The sequence below is a fragment of the Perna viridis genome, chromosome 4 (genome assembly GCF_037379345.1).
Source record: "Perna viridis isolate PV_CMFRI_1.1 ecotype Kerala chromosome 4, ASM3737934v1, whole genome shotgun sequence".
NCBI classification, from domain to species: domain Eukaryota; kingdom Metazoa; phylum Mollusca; class Bivalvia; order Mytilida; family Mytilidae; genus Perna; species Perna viridis.
In genome coordinates, this window is record NC_142448.1 from 4,859,549 (window position 1) to 4,874,324 (window position 14,776).

The 14,776-nt window shown below is 31.1% G+C and overlaps 1 protein-coding gene across 11 annotated transcripts in view; it reads left to right on the plus strand.

The window, feature by feature from the left end:
- Nucleotides 1–14,776, plus strand: part of LOC148618523 (inositol polyphosphate multikinase-like) — a 49,987-nt gene that overhangs the window by 24,194 nt on the left and 11,017 nt on the right. For 7 of the 11 annotated variants that reach the window (XM_088577553.1, XM_088577556.1, XM_088577549.1 and 4 more), the window contains 2 exons: nt 5,331–5,444; nt 10,159–10,350. In XM_088577553.1, coding sequence (XP_088433679.1) covers nt 5,351–5,444; nt 10,159–10,350 — 286 coding nt within the window. In that variant the 5' untranslated portion in view covers nt 5,331–5,350. Of the gene's footprint in view, nt 1–101; nt 232–4,582; nt 4,742–5,330; nt 5,445–10,158; nt 10,351–14,776 lie in introns of all 11 variants that reach the window. The other 4 variants (XM_088577554.1, XM_088577558.1, XM_088577555.1 and 1 more) reach the window with 3 other exon arrangements.

Below are 14,776 nucleotides of genomic sequence, written 5' to 3' on the forward strand. Positions count from 1 at the left end.
ACAAATTTTTGAATTGGACCCATCTTTTTTTTAAATATAAAACTTGGATCTGCCCTTGTCGTACATTTCATTCACAAGATGAAAACCTATTTTTAATACAGGTGGTATACATGTATCTTCCCGAATATATGAATTCCAAGTGAAAAGGCTGTTTAGAGGTGCTCGCTTCTACATGTAACATGTAAGAAAAACTGGAACTACCTGTGAAAAATTAATTCTTTTCATCATAAGGTGAGCAATCTATTAGTAAATGTGTTTGTGGAGTAAACTAATAAACTACCATGTTGTCTCTCAACCACATATTTTTGAATTGGTGTTTTTTCCTTCAAAAAGCATAAAATTAAAGAGCAAAGACTGGACTTCAGTAATACAACATAACCACATTATTTGGAAATTCAAATTAAATGTCCATACTTCAATAACCTGTTATGGTTATCTCGTCCATTAGTCTCTTGTTCAGTAAAGGTCATCTCAGATTCTTCAATACGGTCATCTTGTCAAATTTTTTTAGTAATCATGCATTTTACACATATGCTTCCTGCTTCAAATACCAAGTTAGGAAGAATAACCAATTGTTTATATCATCAATGTCTTGAATGAACTACTTTATTAAAGAAGAACATTGGTACAAGAATTTTCCTCCACCATCTTGAGATGCCCATAACAGCCATTACAGTCATCTGTACCACAATGGTCAGACTTGGCTTCATTTTGGGGTGAAGACTTGAACTTTTCAGAATTTAGGGACCAAAAAGGAAGGGCTTAGAACATACATTTTCCTATGCCCAGACAATATCTTGGCTATTTTTTATTTTTCAACCAAATTTGAAAAAAAATTATTGGACAGTTTATTAAAATTTGTATACTTATGGGAATTTTTCAGAATACCCTAAGAAACATTCATTTTAAGTTTGACTCTGATTGGCCAAGTAGTTTTAGAATAGAAGAGTTTTGAAAAATTGTTGATAAAGACAATGACGACAATGGCAAGGTTGACGATGGGTGCCAAGTGATGGCAATAGCTCACCTGGGGTGTGGCCCCTTTAACCATCTTAAAACTCAAAAACCATGAGAGATATCTGAAATCTGATAGAAAAACATAAGCACAAATTTTGATAGGTATCCAATAATTTTTTTTTTTCAAATTTAGTTCAAAAATAAAAAATAGCCAAGATGTTGTCTTTACATTGGTCTACCTGTACAGGTATTGTGCATAATATTATGCACCATGAATATATGAAACAAATATGGTAAGCAGAAGTACAACATTATGAAATTTAACAAGTAATAAGTCACCAAGAAAATGTGTTTGTAATGAGTTAAAACTTCCTTCCCATTATTTGAACAATTCATGTGTTTGACTATATTTTTTTGGTTCATCCATTTATAAGTTTACTTTTCATCTGTATTGACTAAAAAATGATCTGAATATTTAACTGTAGCTCTTTTTAAAGAAGGGAATCAAATTATTTACAACAAGTTCTATCTTTAAAAAAAAAGATAGCTGATGCATTGAAATTTGTCTTTTCATTTATAATTTTCTACATTTCATTCAAGAAATAAACACAACATGCAAATTTAAGGGTAAAAAGCAAAACTATACTGACTAAGTTGGAAAAATGACTCAATCTACTATAGTTTATATACTGCCTGCAACCAGTTCAAATTAGGGAAGACATTTTTCTAAATGGTTGAATTTTACCATACTTTATTTTACCATACTTCATTTTACAAGTGGAAAAATCGAAGGAAAAATCATATTCGATAATAAATGCATTCCCATTTTTTGTACAAAGTAGGTGGAAAATTGAGACTTAATGGTATTTATTACTATGATATTGTACCACATGGTTCAGCATCTCTATAAAGTCCAGCTTTGATGGAAAATTGGGGTTCTGATTCTTACTATTTAGGAACAAAGAGGTTAAAAAGCTTCTTTTTTGTGGTTAACTACTCATCAAGTTGAGTTAAGACCCTAATTATTTGGGGTAAGATGGTAAAATGGGCTGAAAATACTTTTCCTAACTTCAGCACAATAACTTAGTATGGATGTATGAGTCAATGAATTATACCACAAGGTTTCACACCTGGAAAAAAAAAGCAAATTGGGTTATGGGGTTATGACTATAAAGCCTTAGGTAATAGGGATCCAAAGGGTTTTGATACAATTTTTTTTTTTTTTTTTTTTTGGGGGGGGGGGGGGTTACGTACTTTAACTTAAGTAAAAGTGTATGGATATATATTAAATTGTATTACTATATTCCATTTAAGAAAATAAAAGTTGAATTTGATATTAATTTTTTGAAAGTTTAAATTTTGATCCTTTTGAGATAAGATTGAAAGTCAAACTTACAAGGTTCATGATATTTTAATAAACACCTATATACCCTTTCTATTGAAGCTTTGGGGTTTATTTGGTAAATGTTAAAGGTTCTTCAACCACTTTCATTCTAGTAAGAATCTTATGCTGTGTCACATGTAAAATCACAATCCAAATTCAAGCTTAATAGGGGGTGTCCATATTTGCCCCAACTATCTGTGGCCATTTCTTAACAGGGGGTGTCCATATTTGTCCCAACTATCTGTGGTCATTTCTTAACAGGGGGTGTCCATATTTGCCCCAACTGTATGTGGTCATATCTTAACAGGGGTGTCCATATTGCCTCAACTATCTGTGGTCATTTCTTAACAGGGGGTGTCCATATTTGCCCCAACTGTATGTGGTCATATCTTAACAGGGGGTGTCCATATTTGCCCCAACTGTCTGTGGTCATTTCTTAACAGGGGTGTCCATATTTGCCCCAAATGTCTGTCATCATTTCAAGTTGATGAAGTAAACTGATTTTCCACCTTTTCATTACCTCATGATTCTTTTACTCAGTAAGTATTAGATAAACTGAAAAAGAAAATGCAAAATTGTAAGGGCTACTATATGAAATCTCTTGATTCATTTTAAGTTAATGAAGTCAGGTGAGCAATTCAGGCACCTTGAAGTCTCCTTTTTTCTATTACATTCAATATATGTTTTAGTAAGATTATTATTGGAGGTACCAAATAAATTTTCACATGATTGAAATTGTATATACACTCCTGAAGCTTTAATGATTGTATTCTGTAGTATAGTGACTGAAATCATCAATATCCAGTCGTGTGTATTGTGATGTCATTCAGTCATTGTTCTAGGGATTTAAAAGTAAGACTCTGGATTTACCTACTTTTTGTACATTGTTAGCAAAGACATTGTGTTTTTTTGGAATTTTTAAAACCTCTGAAAATAAGTAAAATTATCTCAAGATTTGAAAATATTTCATTGTACAGAAAATGACATCACTACAGAAATACTAAGGAGTAATTCTACCTATATAGCCCGTACTGTTCCTGAGTTTTGTACAGTCTACATGTTAAACTTTATTTTCTTTGGGAGCTGTTTTATCTCATATTATTAAAAAAACACTTGTTCTTTACCCACTACATACTATAAATGTATTCATTTTTTCGCTATTTTCATTCTAGACAGAAAACTCTGATAATATGTACCCCTGAAATTGATGTTAACACTATATAAAGCTTATTTTCATGAAACCTGGGATTGGTACCAGATAGAATACAGACAAAATACGCAGAAATTAGAAAAGCTTGAACAATAAATCATTTACAGTATGTTGTTGGTACATCATAAACATATTTTAGTTTGAAATATGTATACTTGGATTAAAAAAGTCAGTTTTAAGTTAATATCTATGAATGGATTTGGACTGGGAAATTCCTATAGATCATTAGATTCATTAATCTTCTCAAAAAATAACTACTAATATATTCACTGTAAAAGCCTTTCCTTTTGTCTGACTATTCAGTCTAATTACTTTACTGCTACATTTATTAGGAGTTGGAAAGGTTGCTAGTTATTCATCTGATCCAAATCTATTAGTGATGCTAAAAATACATGGACCTACTTATAAATGGTTGTGTTTAATGTTTATTTAAAAGATATGGGCTGTATCAGCCAACAGGAGATTGGATTTTGTATTTTTACAGTAATACTTGCCTGAATCAAATTTTATCATTGACAAAAACTTGCATAGCAAAATACCGTTTTCATGAAGTTTAACAAAAAATAAATTTAAATAAAATGTATGAAAAAGTTGTGAATTCTGCACCTTTTTGTGAATGTCTTGTTTCTTATAAGGCTATTTTTACAGAACATTTATTTATTGATAATTAATTTATATTCTTTAGACTGACATCAGTAATTAAGAAATAATTCATAGAGGGGGTAGATTTGTACTCATTTTAACATGGGTATGGCATTTATATTCGATTATTTAACACCGAGCGACAGCAAGGTGTCAAATGAGAATATAAATGCCAAATCCTTGGTAAAATGAGTACAAATCTACCCCCGTTAGGAATTATTTCTTTTCTAATATGACAAATACAGTAATTTTGTGACAAATATTTCTGTAGGTGTAGCCAAAATTACGGCTATTCCGTTTAACCTCCCCGTATGGAAGTTGGATTAAATTTGTATATTTATGTCATCGTATTGTTAAATGTGTGCATTTATATAATTGGTTTCAATTAGATAACCTCTCAGCTGTTACATCATCGTGTAAACGTTTTTGAATGAGGGTTTTGTCTCGAAGCGATAGCAAAAGAAAAAAGGCAATGCGCAGGTGCTAAATGTGGGGTTGTACTGGCATATACTGTTTGACAATATGAAGACATCTTATTAGAATAAATGGTAATTACTTTTTTGTATGGTTCTGGTAGGAGCATACAACATATTGTAAAAGTATATAGCATGATCTAGGTATCATCTTGTAATCGTATTATCTATATCTGTTAGCCATCTTGTAATTGTATTATCTATATCTGTTAGCCATCTTGTAATCGTATTATCTATATCTGTTAGCTATCTTGTAATTGTATTATCTATATCTGTTAGCCATCTTGTAATCATTTTATCTATATCTGTTACCCATCTTGTAATCGTATTATCTATATCTGTTACCCATCTTGTAATCGTATTATCTATATCTGTTACCCATCTTGTAATCGTATTATCTATATCTGTTACCCATCTTGTAATCGTTTTATCTATATCTGTTAGCCATTTTGTAATCGTTTTATCTATATCTGTTAGCCGTCTTGTAATCGTATTATCTATATCTGTTACCCATCTTGTAATCGTATTATCTATATCTGTTACCCATCTTGTAATCATATTATCTATATCTGTTAGCCATCTTGTAATCGTATTATCTATATCTGTTAGCCATGTTGTAATTGTATTATCTATATATGTTACCCATTTTTTTGTATTTTGGAAGCTCCATGAAGTGACAAAGTAATGTCAAGATTCCAGGACCCTGTACCTCTACCCCGAGGGACTAAACCATTGTCCACACAGGTGGCTGGCCACAAGTATGGAGATGGGAAAATAGGTAGGTTATCGTCTTAGACTAGGTTTTATGATCTGAAATCAATTTTAATATTATCGAAATCTGTGAATTATGGACTTTTTGTCTTTTGATACATTGTAGGTGATACAAAATGAAAATGTTGTATCATATATTTATAGGTTTCATAATGCTTGAAAGTTGAATATTGCAAAATATCAACTCAAGTTATTTAATTTCAACAGCATAATAAGTGAGCCTTAAATCTGTATGAAAATTGAACACAAGGGTACTTACCATGAAGGATGGTTAGGAATGAATATGTGGGCTTTTAATCCAAGTTCAAAACTCTATCACTAGATTTCAACATCAATTTCATTCTTAAGATTTTCCATTATGGTGAATCTTATAATGTATTTAAAATGTTTAATCTTGGTCTCAAAAAGGTATGAATATCTAAGTTCTATGAACACATTCATTTTGCTTCAGAAACCTATGCTTTGTTGAAGACTACAACATACCTGATCTAAATAATAAGGATACCATTTTTATGGTCATATCAAGGTGTCCATCATGAAATGTTTCATTAAAACTAGAAACAATAATCCATTACTATAACAAAAATTGTGCCAAAGACATCAATAAACATTGTCATTGATACAGAGGGAAAAAAAACAGGTCCATAGACCCAAGAAGACCACAGAATATCCAAGAATACCATAAAACATAAAAGGATAGTCATGATAACTATGGAAAGTAAATATTTTCTATTGAGGTGTGATATATTTGAAAAACTGGGGGGAAAATTTTGTCAAATTTTAGATCATCGGTATTGTGTTATTTCACATTTAGGATGTCTCATTGGTGAGTAAATCATCAATCTTTCAAAAACTATCCCACAAATCATTTTATAGACAAATAATTCAATTTTATTATATCAAGGAATAAGTAATAAATTTCATTACAGCTTACCATAATTATCATGCATATTACCATAAATTTAGTTGTTTGTTAACAAAAAAACATCAGAAAAAAAACTGAATAAAAACATTATCATTCATCAAATAAATACATATTTTAATGAGTTTAAAGCTTTTAATGGATATTTTGAGGTATGTTTGGATATTTCTATGCTTCTTTAAAACCCTGGTAAAAATTTTCTAAATCGTTGGTTAGGTTGATGATCTATTTTTGTGTCCAGTCTCCTGTGCATGTTTTTTTTTCTATTCTGTTATCTTTTAATTGAGGAAAGTGGATATATAAGGTTTGCTTAAATATCTATTTTATCAAATTACATCTTTTTTGTTATAAAAAATGGTATGTAGTTGAAGTAAATGCACTTCAACTGATTAAGTTTTTTTTTCTACCCTATTTGCATGATATTTAATGGATTCTAAGTGACTGTCAATATTACCAAGACATTCATTACCAAGTTTTAATTAAACCTTTATTGATCAGCAGGTAAATTTAATTAAAACTTGGTTGCTTGATATTATTCTGAGAACAGTGTTATTGATGACACCATTACCCATATTTCATGTGTTTAATTGCTCCTATGGAATTCATGTAAAGTAATTCAATTATTATGGGACATTATTGGTCAGTCCTATAATACCTGCAGAAAAGATTATTAAAAAAATATCAGATTCCATTGGTCAATAGTGAACCTTTTAGAATGCGAGCAGTTTAAGTCTTATCTTTAATGTTGTACTTTGGTGTTATGGTGAATTCCTGAGAGAGGCTTTAAGTTTATGGTCTGATGTACTTAAGTGTTATGGTGAACTCATGAGAGACGCTTTAAGTTTATGGTCTGATGTGTTGGGAGAGGTGTGATGCTTTAGGTCTGATGTACCTTGTTGTTGGGAGCCATGTGATTCTTTAGGTCTGATTTACCTTGGTGTTGAGGGAGGTGTGATGCTTTAGGTCTGATTTACCTTGTTGCTGGGAGACATGTGATGCTTCAGGTCTGATGCACCTAGTTGTTGAGAGAAGTGTGATGCTTTAGGTCTGATGTACCTAGTTGTTGAGAGAAGTGTGATGCTTTAGGTCTGATGTACCTAGTTGTTGAGGGAGGTGTGATGCTTTAGGTCTGATTTACCTTGTTGCTGGGAGACATGTGATGCTTCAGGTCTGATGCACCTAGTTGTTGAGAGAAGTGTGATGCTTTAGGTCTGATTTACCTTGTTGCTGGGAGACATGTGATGCTTTAGGTCTGATGTACCTTGTTGTTGAGAGAGGTGTAAATTTTAAGGTCTGGACTACTTGGTGTTATAGTGAACTCTTTTGAGAAATTAAGGGTGTTCAGATCTGTAAGCTCTGTCATCACAGTCACTTACAACCAGAAAACTATGTTGTGTCTTTCAAAGCATAAGATATGTTAAGCTGAGATTTAAGATTCTATACTTGCCCCTTATGCAAAAGGTCATCAGTGGTTGTATCAAGTTGCTCCAATGGTTCATTTGATTGGCTATTCTAGACAGATAGTCTGTAATATCTTTCAATCATATTGATGATTTAATCCTTTATACAACAAAGTGCCAAAATACAAAAGCCTTATTAGTACACAAATTCATTTAGCTGGTATATATATATGTTGCATTATTTGGGTTAATGGGATAGAAAGCCCAATGCATTGAATAGAAATTTCTGAAGTAAAATGAAGGGTTTAACCTTTCTTTAAAAATCAAATGCTCATTAGTAAAATTCTCTAAATAATTGACTAATAAGTGAGGATAAAGAACAAATCAATTTATGTTTGTTGTACATGCTGGAGCTTTCTGAAAAAGACTTACTCACCATTAGCATATTTTTGTTGTGTGTTTGTTTCTTGTGGTGTTGTTATCCTTGTACATCTGTAGGATATTTTTGTAATGCCTTATCTTTAATATCCAATAAATATTTCATAGTCTAGACTATGCAGGGTTGGAAATTACCAGATTTTTCCATTGTCAGCTGGTAAATTTTGGGAACTGTTTCTATGCAGGGGAACATACTTGGCTTGAGAGTTATATTAGAGCTGTTATGGAAGTAAGCTTTGTAGCAAGATTTCGGTAATTGATATTCTTGGTCTATTTACAGTTGACCTGGTTGTCACATTACTTATATGTGAGCATATTATATGATCTTGTGAGATTTAAAGGAAGTCTGATCACAAAACATAGCAACAGTATGGTGTAGAACCCTCTAATGAAGATTTATTTGTTGGATATATCAACGACTTCATGTCAATATTTTTATGAAAATTTCCTTGACTTGTTTCAAGAGTTGTGACCCTACCAATGAGTTAATATGTTTAGTACTTTATGCTTGTGAGTAGTTAATAAACAATGAATTATCTGTTTGGTCAATTCTACACATTTAAATGAAACCATTTAATACGTCATCTTCTTGGTTATGTACTTTTTGTTCTGTGAAGGATCTTGGAAAGGCTGGATGGAATTCAACAAATGTTGAATATAATGGAGCACCATTTGAAATTAAGCAACATCATAAAAAAAGATGGTTGAGTTTATAAAAAAAACCTAATTATTCATTAGGACATTTAACTGCTATTTTCACCATATAATACATTCTAACAACAATATTTTTGGAAAGCTAAACTTGTTGATAGATTGACCTTGATACTCTTTTAATCACCATTTAAATTCATTGTTCCATGTTTTTAGGTTAACCAAGGATATAACACAGAATCCTGGCACTTTGATCCTTCTTCACAGTAAAATAGATTTTCTTAAAATCCTTTTGTAATAATTTTGATTGTAATCATTCTAATAATTTTGTCAGAATGTGTTTTTTATTTGTGATGTTAGTTTTATCCACTTATAGATTTGTTAATGGTTTGTTATAAAGCTTTGTATCTGTTCTACCTCAGAACTTCTCATATAACAATTATAACTTTAGTAGTTGAATATTTGAATGTGATTGAATGTATTATTTGTTAAATGAAATACTGGTGAATTGATCAAGTTGCAATATATTATATATCACTTGAGCAAACTATTAAGCATCATTGTCTGATGCTAATCACTCTTATATGTAAAATTTATGTCAATTTTATTACTAAGTAAATTTTTTGACAATCCCATCCATGGGTCCTTAATTAGAACAATAAAAGTAGTCTGTTCTGTTGAATCAGTTTCTTTCCATTAAAATTGGTGTATTGGATCAAATTACATCCATGGTGACTGGTATGTTGAATTAAAAACTATATATGAGGGCTAGTATGTCAACTTTTGACCATTTACACTGGTGGGTTAAATAAACTTCTGACCTTTATCACTAGTATGTTGAATCAACCTATGACCTTTATCACTAGTATGTTGAATCAACCTATGACCTTTATCACTAGTATGTTGAATCAGCCAATGACCTTTATCACTAGTATGTTGAATCAACTTATGACCTTTATCACTTGTAAGTTGAATCAACCTATGACCTTTATCACTAGTATGTTGAATCATTCTATGACCTTTATCATTAGTATGTTGAATCAATTCTGACCATTAAAATCAGTATATTGAATCAATTTCTATCTATCTGACCCAGTATTTTTCTATTAGCACTACTTTGTTGAATATACTTGGAATCAAGTGCAGCTTTTATTTTGCCGCTTTAACAAATTTTCTATATATTTCCTTTCTTTTTAGCTTGTGAGGACCAACGGTCCATGTGAGATACTCCTGTAACTCAGTCTCCTGAAAAATAAACTTTGACTAGGTGCATTTGTTATTCATGATTATTTTTACATTTTGTTTCCCAGGATGTTTAGAAGTAGATGATGGTACTATACTTAAGCATGTCCAGTGTCCCCCCAAAGGTCAACGAGAACGAGACTTTTACAGAGAAATATTTGCCAGTGATATAACAGATGATGTGTTGTTAGAACTCCAGCCATTGGTACCTAGATTTCATTGTGTTGTTCAAGGAGAGAAAAATGGCACTGTTGATAAACGTAAGATTTATTAATACTTACCATTTAGCTGTAAAGACCATTATAAATGTTTTCACACAGTAATGATTATCAGAACTTTTTCCTTATAACTCTGTCAATGCTTGAAAATAATTCAGATATCATATGATTATCTTTACTGATTTTCAATCACAAAAACATGATAGATCCAACTGGTTTACTAGAATTTTATACATGCTATAGTTCTTTGTTGTTTCTTTGTTTTAACAGTTTTAAAATTTTACACTGCTATTTGTTTTATCTGTTTGAAGGTCTGATGATGAATGTTTTTCTTTCTTAAGTAATTAAATATTAACATACTAAAAAAGGCTGGTCCCACCATATCTTTAGAAGGACCAGTATTTTTAATGTTTCAAAGTTTACAGAGTTGTTATGGTGATATGAATGTCCTAAGTATTGAAATTTTCTTAAAGATGGTTTTTGCATGTTGCATCATAACCTGAGAACAACTTTTTTGAATTGTTTCAAACTTGACAGAATTGTTAGTTGTCTGTATTTCTTTATTATAAAAAGCCATGTACCAGTACTTGTTCACAAGTCATTTGTTCAGTTTGCTTCAAGATTTAGATAAGTATTTCATGAAATTTGTGACCCTGCTGTTAATTGATTAATATAAAAAAGGATTTTTCATTGACTTTGTTTACTATCTAACTTTGTGGTTATAGTCTGGTGGATGGTTTTACTATCTAACTTTGTGGTTATAGTCTGGTGGATGGTTTTACTATCTAACTTTGTGGTTTTGGTGGATGGTTTTACTATCTAACTTTGTGGTTATAGTCTGGTGGATGGTTTTACTATCTAACTTTGTGGTCTGGTGGATGGGTTTACTATCTAACTTTGTGGTTATAGTCTGGTGGATGGTTTTACTATCTAACTTTGTGGTTATAGTCTGGTGGATGGTTTTACTATCTAACTTTGTGGTTTTGGTGGATGGTTTTACTATCTAACTTTGTGGTTATAGTCTGGTGGATGGTTTTACTATCTAACTTTGTGGTTATAGTCTGGTGGATGGTTTTACTATCTAACTTTGTGGTTTTGGTGGATGGTTTTACTATCTAACTTTGTGGTTATAGTCTGGTGGATGGTTTTACTATCTAACTTTGTGGTCTGGTGGATGGGTTTACTATCTAACTTTGTGGTTATAGTCTGGTGGATGGTTTTACTATCTAACTTTGTGGTTTGGTGGATGGTTTTACTATCTAACTTTGTGGTTTGGTGGATGGTTACCACCAAGATTTTGTTTCAATATTAGATGTTAAAATTTTATCAGATACATTGATTTTCATAGAGATTTTTTAGCAATGACATTTGACCCAGCTAATTTGCATTAATTATAGAATAAACATTCCTTAGTTAATAGGATTTCTAAATGATTAATTCTGGTACTTGTGTTAGTAACGGAACCAGTAAGTAAAAAGAATGTTAACTTCTATAATCATTCTTTGCTTCTTTCTTTTAATAGGTAATTTTTGGAAATTTGGAACAAGAAAAAAATTCATTACTAAAGTATTATTGCAAATCTTCTTATAGTCTTAACTTGAATGGTCTGGTGGTCTGTCTGTGTAAACTAATTAGTTTTTAGGGTCCATGAACTTGAGATTATTATATCATTGATCCCTAATTTATCGGTGATTATAATCAACACTTGAGAAGTTAATACTTACACTTTACTATAGCATGGCAACTTTAACATTTCACACCAAGAAAAGATCATCTTTATTTTTCAAAATAAAAATAAGAGTAAAGCTTCACATGATTCTACATCTACAGGATAAGAAAATTTTTGTATCATAATTTTCCAAATTACAATCATGTTTGGTTTATACAATATGTACTGACAGCCCACCTACTTAGTGTAGTACATATGTACCTACTGAAGTAATGACCTCCTTTTGATACTGACAAATTCTGGGTGATTTTTTGTAAATATTTAAATGATTTTTCTAGGAGGTGAAATTTAAGTGGAATTTTCAGACTAATCTTGGCATTTACATAATTTGGATTAATAATATACTGAAATAAAATAAAAATGCATATTATTTTTTATTTGTCCTGGCTTCCTTTTGCCATTTTGCATCAAATAATTTTCTTGACATTTTGTTAACACTTGAAGATATTGTGTTGATATTTGAACTCTACGGATTACATGTCAAGTTTAGTGTTCAGTTCTGTTAAATTTTCATTTGAATGTCTACAAATATGTATTTTTTGATGATATAGGTAGCAGTGATTTACTGAATATTCCCACTGTAAAAGTTTTGGATAATTCTCAGTGTGAAATAAATTCGGTAATTTCGCTCTTGCACTTTCTTCCACCAAAATATTATAAAAGATCATAATAAGTATATCAGTTAGAATTTTATGTTGAAAATACCAACAAATAAGGGAGAAAATCGATATAATAAATAGGAAAATCGATTGGTTATCGTGAATAACCAAAATATAATCACTCGTGCCAAGAACGATTGAGAATTTAACACTCTTTAAATCTAGGCATTCTTTGTCACTCATGATCATATTTTGGTTATTCACTGTTTTTGGTAATTAATTATCCTATTACTCTTGTTTTTTTCTCCAATCATCAAACAGTACCATCATATCTGTCAAGCTTTAGTAGATCTCTGCCAGGACATATCAAGTTTTTCATTGGGGAAATACAAATGGCCCGGGGAAATGGCCATGAAAAAAATACTTATGAAATAAATTTTAGTAGTAACCAACATTTGATCATTTGAATAAAACCCATTACAAATATGTAAAATCCATGGAAAAGTTCTAAAAATTTGAAGCAATGGGGCAATAAATAGTTCAGTTTTATATATATCATATTTATCTTCTTTGTCGCATTAGGTGGATTGGTATTTAATTTTGAGCTCACCTTGCCAAAGGCCATAAGAGCAATTGCCATCACTTGGCATCTGTCGTTGTTAACAATTGTATAAAACTCTGACACTGCCCTTTTCCATGTTTATTTGCTATTTTTTTATGTTATTTCTTTCAAAAATCTTCTCCTGTCACAACTTGACCAATTGGAACAAAACTTGGTGTGAATGTTTCTTTGGATATCATGCATAGAACTGAGGTAGGGATTTTTGATTCATTGAAAAACATAGATGCTGTTACTGAAAATAGAACATAGGGGTCAGACAGCAGTATTTTTGCATATATCTCCCAAACCATTAGGTTTAGACAAATTCTGACACGAGTAAAAGTGTTCAGTATGATGAGATCTATCTGTGGTCAAATTTTCATTTTAATCTGTTCAGCCATGTTGGAATTATTGCCCTTTTTCAACGTTTTTTGCTACTTTTAATGTTATTTCTTTCAAAAATCTTCTCCTCTGATACTACTGGACCAATTGGAGTCAAACTTGGTATGAATGTTCCTTGTGGTATCCTGCATAGAACTGACATATTTTTATCCATCAAAAAACATGGCTACTGTTACTAAAAATAGAACATAGGGGTCAGACAGTATTTATCACTTATTATATCTCCAAAACTGTTAGATTTAGCCCAATTCTTTTAATTTCTGAAATGATCATTATTAAGGCCTACAATAGTCTCCAAGGGATCAAAGTTTTCAGATGACTCTTTGTAAGAGTTATTGCCCTAGGAAGATGAAAAATGACAGGTTTTTTTTTGGTTTTTTTTCCCCAGTTTTCAGCCAATATCTAAAAATAATAGGTAGAAAGAAACTTTCAATTGCTGAAACTATCCTTATGATAATTCCTACCAAAGTCTTTTTGAGTCCAAATTATTGGACAACTCCTTGTTATATTTATGGCCATTTAAAGGCAAAATTTAATCAGGTGAGCGATTCAGGCTCCTGGAAGCCTCTTGTTGGGATTGTACCTCAATGTGTGCAGAAATTTAGGGTCAAAATAAAAGTTGAAGAAGTTACATTTTTCTAATACTTAAATGGTATTATATACCACACCTACAAAATAAGACCCAAAACGTTTTAGTTCCTATAGGGCATGACATGTATTTTCATGATTTTCTACTTTGATAAAATGTTTTCCTCTGATAAATGAAACGTTTTATCGTATTTCTAAGTTATTCAAAGTCTTGCATCATGTGCAAAAGAAAATTAAATCTGAATTTGTATACAACCATAGAAAATTGTAGCATCAATTTTAAATGCTGTCATCATTGTTGCATTGTTAAAGATAACTATGTTTTTTTATTATTATTTTTTTTCATTTCTGTGCGATTACTTATAATGTTGTCGTCATTGTTGCATTGTTAAAGACAACAATGTTTTATTTTTTTTTTTTTTCATTTCCATGCGATTACTTTTGTAACTGAAGCAAATATCTAGAAATTTTGATATATTGTTTCTTGATGCTAGAGGAAGCTTGCTTTTTAAATGGTGTCACTGGCACCTATCTTTCTATAAAAAGGAA